The 15104-nt window shown below is 52.3% G+C and overlaps 2 protein-coding genes across 5 annotated transcripts in view; one reads left to right on the forward strand and one right to left on the reverse strand.

Moving 5' to 3' along the window:
• The window catches only part of LOC111143162 (zinc finger CCHC-type containing 17), a 56666-nt gene extending 52404 nt beyond the window's left edge, over window positions 1–4262 (forward strand). For all 3 annotated transcript variants that reach the window (XM_022496672.1, XM_022496673.1, XM_022496674.1), the window contains one exon: window positions 3363–4262. In XM_022496672.1, the coding sequence (XP_022352380.1) occupies window positions 3363–3524 (162 nt within the window). In that variant the 3' untranslated portion in view covers window positions 3525–4262. The remainder of the gene's footprint in view (window positions 1–3362) is intronic.
• Window positions 4263–4900: 638 nt separating this feature from the next.
• LOC111142855 (fatty acid binding protein 3) lies at window positions 4901–12198 on the reverse strand. Of its 2 annotated transcripts, none has more exons than XM_022496211.1 (4): window positions 11943–12198; window positions 8589–8761; window positions 6606–6707; window positions 4901–5235 (listed from the first exon to the last, which is right to left on the reverse strand). In XM_022496211.1, the coding sequence occupies exons 1-4, from the start codon at window positions 12013–12015 to the stop codon at window positions 5182–5184; spliced, it is 402 nt and encodes a 133-aa protein (XP_022351919.1). In that variant the 5' UTR covers window positions 12016–12198; the 3' UTR covers window positions 4901–5181. The 2 variants fall into 2 exon arrangements, with proteins under 2 accessions (XP_022351919.1, XP_022351918.1); XM_022496210.1 differs by having other exon boundaries at window positions 8589–8794; window positions 11943–12061.
• Between the last annotated feature and the right edge of the window lie 2906 nt (window positions 12199–15104).

Genomic DNA, 15104 nt, shown 5'->3' on the forward strand with positions numbered 1-15104 from the left:
TTGGGAGGCGCTAAGTTAGTGCTGCCCATAATGCAGATGGGGTGAAAAGAACATCCACTTTGGGACCCAGCCTGAGTCAGATCCCGGTTCTACCATGTGGGCAAGTCACCTTGTCTGTCAGCCTCTCTGAATTTACCATTTTCTTTCCTGAAAATATAGGGATAATTATGTTCACTGAATGGATGTGTTGTGAAGGTTAGAGGAAGTATGTGCAAAGTGCCCAGCTTAGCATCTGGAAAATTAGGTACTTTATAAATGTTTGCTGTTATTCCCCTTTCTCAGTTTTTGTTTGTTTTTCTCGTGCTGGGCTGCTGCTGACCTATTGCAGAATGAGAGAAAATGGATGGGCCAGCTGCTGTCACCAGACATTGGCTTTTCCTGGAGAACATTTCTGAGCAGTGGCTTCTTTCCCATGTCCCCTCCTGGCCTGTCTGCCAGTGGCTTATGCCCAGGGTCATTTTTTTTACCCTTTATCTTCTGTTCCACTTCCCCCTTGAATGAAGTCAAGGGACCAGAAGCGAGTGTCACTTCTGGTACTCCATCTTCTCCCGTCCAACCGCTGAAGTGATCGACGCCACCTGCTGGAGGACGACTAGATTTTCTTTGTTCAGAGATTGAGGTCTAGAAGACTAACTACCCCTCAGCCCTCTCCATATTCTAGTGGGAGTCCACCTTACAGCCTGTGAATTCTTCTTCTTCTTTTTTTAAAAAGATATATATATATACATATATACATATATACATATATGTATGTATATATGTATATATGTATATATATATATCTATCTTTATATATTTTATTTGACAGACAGAGATCACAAGTAGGCAGAGAGGTAGGCAGAGAGAGGGGAGGAAGCAGGCTCCCTGCTGAGCAGAGAGCCTGATGCGGGGCTCGATTCCAGGACCCTGGGATCATGACCTGAGCCGAAGGCAGAGGCTTTAACCCACTGAGCCACCCAGGCGCCCCAGCCTGCGACTTCTTACAGCCTGCATTTTTGAGAGGGAGGAAAGTGAAATAATGCCAGACTCTGAGTTAGAAAGCACAATGACCTTATCACCTGAGTGGTCACTTCACTTTACTTCTCTGAGTTATAGTTTTCTTATATGTAGAGTGGGAATAATAATTCCTGAATTTTTGGCCTTACCAGATTCTTATTATAAGATAAAGGACTCAGAAAGCTTGAAAAGTGCTCTTTGGACATAAAAAAGTATTCCTACTGTCCTTCCTCATTTATTTATCCAGGGCAGGCCAGGCTTGGAGGGGAGGAGGGCCACACTCCACGTGTGCTTCACTTTCCCAGGACCCTGTCCTACCCCAGGGGCAGGATCTGGTGAGGCTCCCCAGCCCTTGTATCCCGTGATGGGCTTCCATGATCTTGTCATCTGGAAGGTGCAGCCCCATAAGCCAAACAAGTGATTTGCCAGTTCTCAACTGCCCCTAGCTGTGGTTCCTACTGCTTGGTAATGGGGGTCTGGGAAACTTTGGTCCCCTCTCTCTACTCCACTGGAGACTTCAGGAAAGAATTCTGGTTAGGGTAATCTCCTCTCAACACTTTGACTCATTTGCTGTGGATACGTGGCTAGACTGTCAGAACATTCTGGGAGTTCTCTGAAATGACAGAATAATAATTAGAGCTGCGCATACTGCCTGCTGTGTATCAGGCACTTAGTGCCTGGTAATTGGTATTTATCTTGTTTAATCCTCATAGCATCCTTTGAACTAAGTATTTATTATTTGCAGTTTACTGAAAGGAAAACTGAGGTTCAAAAAAGTTAAGTCTCTGTTCTAAGTTACACAGCCATTAAGTGGCAGCTGGAATTTGAACTTTATTCTGTCTTATTCCAAAATCGTTGGCGCTGACCACTGTACCGTGAGGCCTGCCACTGCTCTGTAGAGGGAGGGGCCGGTCATGTGCTTCCGAGGGAAGCTCAAGAGATTTCCAGTCATCCGGTCTGCGTGCAAACCCCTCCCTGTGTGATCTGGGGCAGGCAGCTCTCAGCTGGAGCTGTATATACTCCCTCATTACCCCTGGGTGCTGGCAGCCTGGGTGCTGTTCTCCTCTCCATTTCACACACTTGAGGAAAGTACGCCTCAGGAGATAAAGTGACTCGTCCTGAGTTACAGGAAGGATGGGAAGTGGCAGAGCCAGAACTTGAGTCTGGGTCTACCGCCTCCTTCCGTGTTCCGTCCCTCCTTTCTCACGGCCGGCTCCTGAGGCACACGGCCATCTGCCAGCTTGAGAGCCTATAGGGGGAGCAGGAGCTGTGCCTCTTCAGCACCCTCTCTTTGTTCTCCCTCAGTCTCTGCTTCTTAGAAACCTTCCTGAGGCAGTAGGAACATTTGAAATTCAAGGAAAAGGTTACATGTTGCTTAAAAACTGCTTGAAGCCCTGCACACAGAAGCCTGGGAATCTGCTGCCTATCTTTTGTGTGAGTTGGTGTTGCTACTTCCGCAGCACCCTGTGGTGCTTGCAATTCGGAGAAAGTTCTTTCTGGGCTTTTCTCTTTATCCTTATAATCTTACAAGGTTGTTGTGTTGGAGATGATGCACACCAAGGGCAGCAGCTGGAGCCGTACTCATTGATGGCAACTGTTCTCGCTGGCAGCGGCCTCTGCTGGAAACCAGAGCAGGAGTCCAGTACGGGCCCCTGGGCATGTGAGGCACTGTCTCCAGGCAGACTGGGTGACCTCTTAGTCTCCTTTCCTCCTCAGTATCCTGTGCTTTTTTAAAATAAAAGTAAGGATGCTTTTTTTTTTTTAACCTAACTGGACAGAATTACATGAAATAAAAAATAAAAGACTATGTTCTTTCCCCCATTCATTCATTCCTGACGTAACTTGTTGCCAGTGTCTTTTCCATTGTTCTCTGTGTATTTTAAATAAATACAGGTACATGTAAATGTATGTGTGTGTGTATATTTATTATATGCACACACTATATAGTATGGTAAGCACCCCAGAATCTGGAATACATACTGTATTATGACTTGGTCCTTTCACCCATTGGGGGCATTTTGTCTTATTAATACTTGAAGACTTTATTTTTTTTATTTAGTGCTTTGTAATTTTTTTTTAATTTTTATTTTTTTATATTTTGTCAGAGAGAATGAACACTAGCAGGGGGAAGGGCAGGCAGAGCAGGCAGAGAGAGAAGCAGGCTCCATGTTAAACAAGGAGCCTGATGCAGGACTCAAACCAAGGACCTTGGGATCATGACCTGAGCCAAAGGCAGTCACTTAACTGACTGAGCCACTCAGGTGTTCCTCCTTTATAATTTATTAAATGATCCCCTATTGATTATATGCCATGATACTCTAAAGCAAATGTATACATGCAACATTGCTTTTAAATTTTCTTTTCAGGAAAAGAAGAAGAAAAAACATAGAGACAGGAAGTCGTCTGACTCGGACAGCTCAGACTCTGAGAGTGACACAGGCAAGAGGGCAAGGCACACATCAAAAGATAGCAAGGCAGCAAAGAAGAAGAAGAAGAAGAAGAAGCACAAGAAAAAGCACAAGGAGTGAGAGTGGAAAGAGTAGAGGGGGTGGTTGAGAGGAGGAGGTACCAGGAGCCTCGTGTCTTAAGCCCTGGCTCCCAGAAAGACTCAGTAGTGCGAGTACAACCTCCCACCCCACTGACTCCTCGTCCACAGGAGATGGCTTCCCCTCGTGCAGCAGGCAGGTTTGGGAGTTAGATGTCAAAGCATCTGCCTGAATGACTTGTTAACTTATCATTCCTGGTCCCTTTGCAAGTGACCCCTGCAGCTCACCCATTCATTCACTTAAACTTCCTTCATTCGGCAGGAGGTCCTGTTACCCTCTCCAGCTGCCACTGCCAGAGCCAGATTCCTGCACAGGAGTCCAGGCTGCAGCCACAGGTACTGCTGTGGAGGCAAGTCTGGCTGTAGTTGGAACAGGGATGGGCCCCTCCCTGTTGGGTCTGCCCTGGGCTGACTGGTGAGTGATCCCTGCGGCGTCTAACACGGGCCAAGGGAGACCAGCAGGAAGAGGGAGAACATGGTAAGAAGTGGTGCTCACTTTTTCCATTCCCCCTAACGTGATTCTCCCATGCTCCAAGTGACAGCCAGAAAACCGTTGTTTGCAGTGACTGAGCTTGTGTGTGTCATTCTGCCAGACCACTGAACCAGACAGCTAAAGCCAAGTTCATTGCTTTACTTTGTATTTACTGTGTGAGTTACTTGGTTCCACTTCAGGTCTCTGCTTAAATTCCTGGCACTAAATGGAAGTGTGTTTGGTTTTAAACTTGCTGAATGTTCTTATTACTATAATCCCTCTTCCTGGTAATTTAGACTTACAAGTCACCAAGTCTGCATTAGTTGACAGAAAAACATTTACTATGTTACTTCAGACCTTGGAGAGAGGCCCAGCTGAGATATAGAGCCAGAGGCACCGACAGGTCACAGCCTTCTTAGGAGATCACTTATAAGCCCTCTTTTCTGTAATGATTAGAGAACTGGTTCAGGCGGGAGCTTAGCTGTCATCTTGGCCAGTGGGCATTGGCTCCCACCACCAGGCACAAGCCTGCATGCATCCTGTGTCCTGAGCCTGTGTTCTGGAAAAACAGACCACAGCATCCCACAAAGAGTAACTTTCCAAACCCAGGGGCCTGCAGTGCAGGATGCGCCTGATGTGACAGTTTAGTAGCCAAGCCTAGGGAAGTCCTGCCACTGGTTCATTATTCCAGACTGGACTCACTCATGTGGCCTTGGGGAGGGACAGTGTAGAGCCCAGGGGTGGGAACAGCTGTTTTATGACCGAGTGGGACAGGTGACCAGCTACTGCTGCCCCTGAGACGGTCCATTTCAGTCTCTCATCCAGTGCTGCTTCTGAGTGACCTTCAGGCAGCTGTTCCTGCCTGTTCCCCAACACACAGGGAAACTGAGACTCCCAGAGTCATGTCACCAAAGGCAAAAAGGCAGTCTGGTGACCTTGGCTCTGCTTTATTGACCTTAGAGCACCCTCTGGATGCAGTTAAAAAAACAAACATACACAATGGGAGCCAGAAGTGGACCCAGGCTGGTGCCACCTGACCCCAGACATATTTCCCCAACCCAGCCAAGGTGGATTTATACAAAATGCCGGAGGAAAAAATGAGGCAATCTGGTGCTGAGTCCAGGGCTAGCCGACTGGCAGAGAAGCAGACAGTGAAGGAGTGGGCAGGTCATGCCTCTTTCTCATAAGTACGAGTGCAAACTGCATTTCCATGGGTGAGTGTCTGGAAGGAAAGACAAAGCCAGATTAGGGCAGGGGCGAGGGCACCGAAGGTACTGGGGCAGTCTCCATTCTGATGGGGAGAGCCTCTGCCTTCATCCCAGGAGTCTCCCTGGGATTCGTCACCTACTACGTGCCAGGTTCTTTTTTGTTTTTCCTATTACACCAAGTTTTTCATTTAGTTAGGCACTTAATTCCTCTGCTAGAATTTTGGGGAAATGACCTGTGAGAGGGGAAGTGACTAGTCACTGTCCCAGGCCGTCTCTCTCTCCCTTGCACCATTCCTCTAGTGCCTCAGATGGTGCCTGGCACATCGTAGACAAATAGGTGAGTAAGAATGTCCAGACACTCTTGGAGGACTGTCCTAGGCTACCAGTTCTCCATTCCTTCCCTGACAAGCCAGAGGCTTGAGCCACCATCGTCCATCCAGCCTTGCATCGCGGAGCCAGGCCCGTGGCTTCACCATAGTCCGGTTACCCAGTGAGTATTTGGTCCTGCACGGCACATGCCCACCAAAGGCAGACACCTCTTCTTAACTCTGCAGGGACCCCTGCTCACCGTGATGCAAGAATGCAGGGAGCAGGTTATAGTTGACCCAAGGTCTGCAGTGCAGACACTGCTGGGGTGAAAACCTGAGGTCCTACAGTTAGGAAGCAGAGACCACGGGGGCTGCTGCCTCTGCCCTGGATCTAGGGGTGTTCAGTCATGGCAACATTCTTCTAATGAAGTCCTCAAATTTGTCCTTAAACAGACTGATGGGCCAGCCTGGTTGTCCCTTCCTAGGCTGTCAGGTACTTACAGGCCAGGCATGCAAGACACTGGGAGGCAGTGGGGCCGGAATGAGGTGGAAGGGACTGCACTGTCATTGCCCCGCCATCACCAGTCTGTCCCTGCCCAGAGGCTTTCTATGTGGCAGCACAGTCCCAGAAGAAGAGGGTATTAGGAGCCTAGGATCTAATTTGGCTCTTCTTTCTACCTTTCCCGGGGTGGGGCAAGGTGGCAACACAGGAGGAGACTAAGGCTGTGGAGCACCTGAGCCCTCTGCCTCGCCTCTAGGATGCTCTACATTCTGCATCAGGATCAGGGTCTCCTGGCATCCCAGCAGCCCACAAGGTTGGTGGTGTTAATGCCCATTTTACAATGGGAGCTGGAGAAGGTGACTTGTCTGAAGTCATGTAGCCTGTAAGCTGAGATGTGAAACTAGGCCTGTGTGAGGCCAAAGCTACCACACAGAATATTCCCACCTAATCCCACCCCAGCCCTGCCTCTAGCCCCACTGATCCCATGGGGGAGACCCTGGCCTTCCCAACAGGCTTGACTAAAGGGGCAGTAATGGTAACCAACTGGGGGAGGCTCCAAAGTTATCCATCTTACCAAGATAAGTTTCCCATCAACTAGCTCCCGCACAAGTGTTGTCTCTTGCCCGTCCCACTTCTGCACGTGGACAAGTTTGCCTCCATCCAGCGTCACGGTGGACTGTGGAGAGAGGTAGAGGCCTGAGCTGTGATCTGAGCCAGGAGTGAGGGACAAGATGGTATCTGGTCACTGGGGCCACAGAGGACTCCGCCTCTGCCCCAAAATGATGATGGTGCCAGGACCAAAGCTCAGGTGGCCTGCTTCGGGCCTGGCCCCGAAGGCTGTCTTGTTCACCTCCAGCCTCTGCTCCACGATTACCTGGCTGGGCCCTTCAGGTGTTGGGCAGGTAGGCAGAGGCAGGCAATATGGTGAGCCAGACAGCCTGGCTCTGAGAAGTGCTGCTAGCCTACAGAATGGGCACTTATCCCATCCTCACCTGACACCCACAGTCCTAGAGCCCCTAGGAGACAGGGGCTTGTACCATCCTACATCCCTGGGGAAGACTGGTGAGGAGTCCTGAGAGTCTCCAGCCTAGTGGTGATCACACACAATGTCTAACAGACCTTGGGGTGGAAGGTATTGGAAAATGAGCTTCCCACTTTGTATTCCTACCTCTTCTTGCTCTACATCACGTGGCCCCTTAAGCTGACAAGTAGACAGCAACTGCCAGGTCCAGGGACTGGGTGCCCTTGGAGTGTTCCAAAGCCCTGGTCAGATGCCCACTTAAGGTCTTCTGGGCTCTGCCAGCCTGCATCAGCTGGTTCTCATTTGGCAGCTCTCCCAGATCTCTTTTCTTTAGGAATTTGGGGGCTCTAGGTCAGGCTAGGGGACCCTGGCTGAGCAGGGTTGAGTACGAGAGTCTGAGACGGCTGTGTTTATGTTTGGGGCAGCATGAGGAGTGGGTGTGCATTCTTGCTCCCACTTCACTTCTCATGCCCATCCCCCAAGCTTTTTGCCTACTTAGATTATGTTTAGCTTGGGCATCCCAGAGCACTATGGTTTATTAGGGTTCTTGTCCCTCAAAAAGGTGGGCTAGTCAAGGAAGCAGACGCACGTGATATGGCAGCCACCTATCTCCAAAGTAGAATGACATCTTTGGGCACCACCTCAGCTCTGCTGCCAGCTTCTCCACAAGGAGACCAGACCCTCTTTTCTGGGGCAGTTGTCAGGAAGCAGAAACAGCTGAGGGGCAAAGTGATAGGGTCTGCTGGAGGATACTGCTATCGGGACCCTCTTTAGAGGTCAAAATCCCTTAGTTCTGTCTCTGCCACGCCTGGCCCAGGGGCTGGGAGGCCTAAGGCAAGCAGCAAAGACAGCCACCACAGGGTGACAAGCCCTGAGACTGCTGGTACATGTCCCCTCCCTACTTGGGAGGAGAGGGGCTACAGCTTGGTGGGAAGACGTACAAACACACCTTAGAGGATGCCCTATCCAGAACATAGCTTTTCCTGACTGCGGGCTGGCAGAACTGGAAATAGTTCCTCAGGCTCACTGGCCAAGCCTGGGAGGTGGAGGTTGGAGAAAAGGAAGCATCTTGAGTAGGTCTCCACCTCTTGTCCCTAGCTGCCTCCTTTGCTGCTGGAGGCCAGAATGACCTGTTCACTCAGAGAAGAGCTCTGAATTCTCCTGGGCATTGTTCCTGAAGTACTTGAAATCATAGCCATGGCCACATAACTCTCCTGTCTGCAGATTGGAAAGAAACCCAGAGCTCTTGGATGCCATGCACAATGTCATCCAGCTGGAGCTGGAGTCCACACTGAGGTCAGAAGAACATCCAGGCTCTGTGCTGCCCACTCCCAGAGGCACCAGATACTCCCCAAGGAGGGAGGGAGGAAGCCCACGGACAGGGCTAGCATGCTCCTAGCACCTGGGACATCCCCGCACTGCACAGGCTTTATGCCCCTTTTTCATTTCAATCCCCCCAAATCACCTGCCCCCCAAGGTACAGTAACAGGGTGCCAGGTCTCAAGGTCTCTTAATCCCCAGACTCTCATGACTCACCTTGACCTTCCTGTCATCTGCTGTTGTCTCATCGAACTCCACCCCTAGCTTGAAGTTGATCTCTGTGTTCTTGAAGGTGCTGTGTGTTTTTAGGATGATAGTGTCCCCATTCATTTCGATGACTGTGGTAGGCTTGGTCATGTTGGCCACCTGCCTGGTAGCAAAACCCACACCTGAAGGCAGGGGGAAGATTATGAGCATGAGTGGAGGAGAAAGGCAGGGTACAACAACCTCAGGGAACAACTCTCAGGCCTGGATGTGGGGTAGAAGGAAAAGTACGAGAACTTTCAAAGACTCTGTTTTCTAAATTCAGTTTTCTTGTTAGCTCTGTGCAGCGAAGAGACCCTTGATTTCATGGGGCAGATGAGAAGCCTAAGGGACGCAGGCATGCCACAGCAAGTCACAGCAGATCTGAGATCAGGACGAGCTACTTTCTGAGTGGTAACAATGAATGTGTGTTATCTCATTCAGCCCCTCATTCTCCCTGAAGGCACGATGCTATTATGTCCACTCACAGATGCAAAGACCGAGAGTTCAAGCCCAGGCTCACAGGTCTGGAATTCGAACGAAGAACTGTTGTGAAGAGCTCACGGAACTGCTCAGCTACAGTCTCCCAAGGCTGGAGCACAGGGCTCCCTTCCAGGGGACCTGAGCAACTTTCCAGCCATGGGCTGAGGAAAGACGAGAAATGTGGACTTTGCCTTCCAAAAGCCTGAGGGACAACAGGCCTTTTCCACCTTTGGAAGTTTTTGCCCTGAAACACACCGGTGCACTTGTCCCCTGTATATGGCAGAAGGGATTTTCAAGCCCTCTTCTCCATGACCTAGGGAGGACATTGGCAGAAGGGAGAGTGTCTCAGTGTACAGGTTTAGGAGAGGCCCGAGTGCTAGTGCAGTTAAGGACTTGAATCCAGGTATCCTGGCTCCTGGTCTAGGCCCTATGGGGAGTCCCCCACTGACCACAGCACAGCTTCCCTGAGTGTCCTGCAAGAAGAGTGTGAAACAAAAACTCCAGCAAAGCCTTAACCCCTTCAGGTTACAGCTTCCCCGAGAGCTGGCCTTTTGCTTCCAACCTCCCATCATGGGCCTGCCCTTGGGCCCGCAGCAGCAGTGGTGAGCGGACTTGCAGGGCAGAGGCGAGGCACAAGCAGCAGGCTCAAGTGGGGGGAGGCGGTGTGCCCACCTACACTGCACTTGCTGGGAGCTAGGACTTAGCCCATGGCCTATATGGGTTGTTTCATTTAATGCTCATAACACGTAACAGATCTGAACAGTAGGTTTTATTATCCACTTTACAAATGAGACTTGGAGAGAAGTGACTTGCCCAAAGTCAGAGAGGTGAATGACAGATCTGGATATGAATCTAGACTCCAAAATCTCTGGTTAGCCCCTGCTATCAGAGTGAGGCAGGCTGACCCCAGTCTGCAGAAGAGAGCAGGGCCTTGTCACCATGTAAGGAGCTCTGTTTGCTTAGGACCTACCCAGAGGTGTGGTGTGTTTGAGAAAGGGAACCACTGTGGGGTGAATGAGGGACTGAGCCAAGAGAAACTGAGACCAAAATGGGGCCGATTTTGGAGGCTCAGAAAGAGCTGGGTTCTACACAGAAAGGAAGTGGACGCTATTTACAGAGAGAGCTGAGGATGCTCTTTCCTCCCCCATGGACCTCTCTCATCCTTTCCATCTGTGTATGGAGAAAAGCAGGCTGGATGGATTCTCAGCCCTGTAGCCCAAATTTGCCCCTTATTTGGGGCAAAACAAGGGAACAAGTGTGGTAAGGATGTTGCAGCTCACTTCAGGGACACAGGTCTTCTTCAGCTGGAATGTCTGCTATGGGAGGCTTGGAAGGAGGGGCTAACTCTGGGCATCTCAACTTCCCAACAGCTGCCCAGGGCCCACCGCTCCAAGAGGGGCTACTTTCCTGGAGTCTGTGGGCGCAGTACCCAGCATACTATGGCGGCGCATGAGAACTCTGGCCCCAAGAGCCAACACTTGTGATCCCTATTTCAGGAAGGGGTTAGGAACAGAAAGGAGAGGTTGGTCCCTGCCCCCCAACCCCTGATTTGGGTAACTGCCAGAATCAGTCCCCCTTCCCTAGTAGGAAGGCATGGAATGTAGCTCAGCTGTGAACAATATTCTGGTTTCCCTGTCCCAACCCGGGAGACTAGGATAATCTCATAGCTGGGGATTTAAGAGAAAGGGTATCCACCTTCTCCATCTAAGCTCCTACTAGGAGGGGAAGAAGGGCCGAGGTCAATCATTAGCTAAGCAGCTCCTACCACTCCCACCCCCAGGGTCCGTAGTGGAAACTGTTGTGGGTTGCACATCTAGAAATCCAGGTTTTCATATCTGATGTGGGACTGATCTGACCAGTTTCTACTCTTTCTGGGTCTCAGTCTCCCCATCTGTCAGACTAGGCAAGGCATGGGGTATCTCCAAGGACCTCAGGTTATAAACACTCTGAATCTTTATTCTTCCCCATCTGAAGAATCACACCCTCCTAGACTGAAGACCCTCTCTGCACCTCACAGATCTTGGCCTTGCTCCAGGACTCTGCCGCATCCGGGAAGTCCAGCGGTTTTCTCCACCAGACCCTTCCCCCAACAAGTGGCTGAGCCAGCAGGGGATGGGTCCTCTTGCCCCAGCCTACCACTAGGCTCACTGACAGTGATTAAAGTCTAGTAACACATCACTGCAGGATAAGGTCAGAGACTCCATGACCAGGGGGAGAGCATTCTCCAGCAACCATGTTTCTCTAGTTCAACACGGAGGGGCAGGGATTGTTGCTAACTGTGCAGGGCCCCTATCTCGCCTTCTCCTCATATCCCATTCACCCCCTTGTTCCCCTCTCTTCCCATCTCCCTCCTCCTAGGAGTTTCCTCCTCTTTAAGCTTTGCCATAGTACACTCCCCATCTGCCCCGTTCCCTTTCCGTATTCACACTTTCCAATCCCTAAACCACCCATATTCCTGTTTTTCCTCCTCCAGCTAGCCTCCCACCTTATGCGATGGATGCTCTCCTTTTACACAAACCCACCTCTTTCCAGACACTATGTTTACCCCTCTTCCTCGAAAGCGCATCCATGCCCCAACATCAACAGATACCTCTTAACCTCCCTACACCTCCCTATCTGGGAATCCCTCTAGCCCGGTTCAGACTAGAAAGTCCCCTTCCTATAGGCCCCCTCCAACATGCGTGCCTTAGACCAGGCTGCCACCTTCTCCGCGTCCCCCTGTTCCCCAGCGCTGAGCAGGAGGGATGCAGCAGCCCTGCCGGCACTAGCCAGCGCTCGAACGCTGTGCACGGCTGCGCACGCGGCCAGGTCCTCTCCAGCCCAACATCCCCGAGTTGCGCTCACCGAGTGACTTCATGTAGTCATCGAAATTCTTGCTGTCCACTAGCTTCCAGGTGCCTACGAAAGCGTCCACCATGGTGAGGCTGGGCTAGGCCTAGCAAGGGCAGAACAAGCGTGCAAGGACTCCGGGACCCACGGTTCCCAGCCCGCGCTGCCTCTTTAAATAGCCCTTGTATCACGTGGTGAGGCGTGGCCCACACCCCCAGCTCCCGAAATAGGAAGCCGGCGGCTGGCGCTCACCCGCCAGGAGCTGGCTGCCCATCCCCCGACCCGCCGAGGGGGAGGGGGCAGCCAGTGGCGCCGGGCTCGCCCGCGTCAGCTCGGGTCTCCGGCCTCCGAGTCCCTGCCCCGCGCGGGCAGGACCTGCTCCTTTCCCTGGCCTAAAGGCGCTCTTCGCCATCTGAGAAGGAAGCAACTGGGGGCACGGTGCCCGCGAGGTGGGGTGCGCGCCACGGACATCTTCGTCCCCTACTGTATCCCCGAGTTTGGGGTTAGAGCAGAGATGAGACATTAGAGGAGAAAGGAAACGCCCTTGGGCTAATGCCCACGCCGGGAAAGCTCTCGCCGACTCTTCGTGGCGCAGGCATCTTGGTCCTCCTTTTGCAGGTGAGGAGTCCTAGGCTCAGCGGGGAGCTAACAAGGTCGCAGGAAATAAGGCGAAGGTTCTTTGGAGCCCAGATTGCAAGCGGGTCTAGGTGGCCCTGGTAGCCGCACTCTCCCGCCACTTCCACTCGCCGGTTGCGGGAAGAGTCACCAGGGGCACCGTGGGCGGATGAGCGGATGAGCTGCCCTTGTGCCCTCTCCGCCTGTTCAGGGCGAGAGCGTGACCCACTCCGCCGTGCCCTGCGCACGTGCTCGCCCCTCCCTGTGGAATGTCGCCTGCGCGCGTCTTTCCGCCCTGCGGTGCCCCTCCCCGTCCACCTTGCCAGCGCTTCGGGTTCCTCTGACCTCTACGCGGGGCTCTGGGCATTTCATCAGGTCATTTCCCCCCTCTCCTCCTTCAGAAATTCTGGCGGTCCAGCCAGCTCTTACAGGCCCCCGGGCAGCTCCCCGACCTGCTCCCCGACCTGCCGCCCTTCTCTGACCTCTGAACAAGCAAGCAGCTTGCACTTTCACAGAATGTCACTCACCTTCTTGAAAGAGACTCCTGTGTGGTTGACGCTTTACAAATCGCTTTTAATAGATCACCCTGTATTGGTATTTATTTCATGCTGAGGGCTTCAGGTCCATTCTAGCGTTGAACTTTCAGAACAAAGTCCACGAAGTAGGTTTTATAACTACTCCTCTTTTATAGATGAGCGGACTGAAGCTCCGAGGAGCCCATCCATTTCTTAATCCGACTGTTATTAAAGCGGCCACTTTTTGCCAGGCCTTGGGCTAGGCTCTGGAGAGACAACCACGAATGAGACACACTTGCATCGCTCACTTGGGTGGACCGACACAAGACTAGTGTGGCTCTGAGGGGAGGCCTGTCTTGATCTAGCAATTCAGGGGAGACTTCCCAGAGGAAGTGAGGGGTAAGCGAATGTCTAACTGATAGGAGGCCCTGCCTAAGAGTGCGGTGCCCAACAGAACCTCAGCCAGGAGAGGTCCACGGGGGTCGCGATGGGGGTCAGCCTGCAGGAGCCGCAGCACACTAGCCCCAGGGTCACATGAGTACAGTGGGGCGGACCCTCCTTCCTGGGCCTCTGTTTCTCCATGTGGAGGTGGAAAGCATCTGCCCCTACCTCATCTTTCTGGGAAGAAGCCAGGGAGGAAGAGCACTCCCTTGCCCAAGGTCCTGGTTCTTTGGGGCAGGTCCACTTTCCAGAAGACAGGGGCCTATTTCTGCCAAAGCTGCAGGAACAGGCCTTAGGGCTGGGCATGGAGCCCTGGTGACCTCATTGCCAGAGCAGGTGCAGGGGAGGGTTGGGGGGAAAGGGGGATGGTTTCTAAGTCAAGGTCACAACATTTAGACACTGAACCTCCTCCGTCAAGGACTGTGTAGCTGGAGACCCAGGGGCCAGAGTTGTCTTCCTACATGGTCCTCACAATGCCGCCAGGGAGAGCTGGGCTGGGGCAGGTAGATCTGTGTGTCAGTTCTGATTCCCGGGGGTACTTGCTGTGCGGCTGTGGCCAATTCACTTAAGCCACTGTGAGTCTCAGTTTCATCTTGAAAATGGAGGTAATGACAGTATTTACCCCTTAGAGGTATTCGGGGATCAAATGAGATAATGCATTTAAAATGCTGAGCATGGTGAACCTCGTGCTGGCTGCCGCTGCTGTTACTGTTCCTCTTATCCATGGACCGTGCAGGAGTCTCAGACCTGCTTTCAGCCCTGCCCCTCACCTGTGTCCCCCCACCCCCCACCCCCACCCCCACCCCCCGGCAGATTGCTTGGCTTCTCTAATCCTCACTTTTCTTACTTCCAAGACAAGATTAGAACCTGCAGCAGCGGTGAGGAAGAGGCTGCAGAAATCTTCGGGATGGGTTAAGGGGGACACTGCCAGAAAGTCCTTGTGACCTATCTCTAGGGCCCTGTCTCGGCTGAGCAGCATGGAGACCAAGCCCAGACCCACTAGCCTTGCTGCCCTACCACCGTCCCCCCACCAGGCCCAGACCCGGGTCACCAACGTTGACTCCTAAGCCACACCCTGTCTGCTTTCCACTGGGCTTTTGTTCGTATCCCTCACAAGTGTGCACAGCTTCTCATCTCTCTCGTTACCTGCATCCTTCTTGCCCTGTTCTACTCACCGCCTTTGGGGAATGAGGGGCAAGGGGAGGGAGCATGAGCCCTTCCCTTTTCCTTCCTCTCTCTCTCTTTATTGCCCTTGGTAGATCCAGATGTGAACACAACATCTGGCAGGCAGCAGGACCAGTCCCTGCCAAGAGCAGCATCTCCCCAGCCCTCACCCTGTGGTGATGTCACTGTTCTGTGTTTCCACGGCAACCACAGGCTGGGAAGATGGAGAAGAGGAGAGCTGAGTAACCATGAGAGAGCCAATGAGAGGGGCCAGCTGTACCGGGTGATCCATGGGGCCATGAGGCGGGGCGAGGGGAGTGTGGGGAGGCCTACTCAGCATCTCCAGCTCTTCCCAGGACCCTCCCTGCCATCTGGACGCCTCCAATAGGGGATGTGCTGCTGGCCTGGGGAGAAATGTGGGAGATAGAGGCCAACAAGGCTG

The sequence above is a fragment of the Enhydra lutris genome, unplaced genomic scaffold, assembly GCF_002288905.1.
Source record: "Enhydra lutris kenyoni isolate GAN:26980312 unplaced genomic scaffold, ASM228890v2 scaffoldscaffold9, whole genome shotgun sequence".
Classification (NCBI taxonomy): Eukaryota; Metazoa; Chordata; class Mammalia; order Carnivora; family Mustelidae; genus Enhydra; species Enhydra lutris.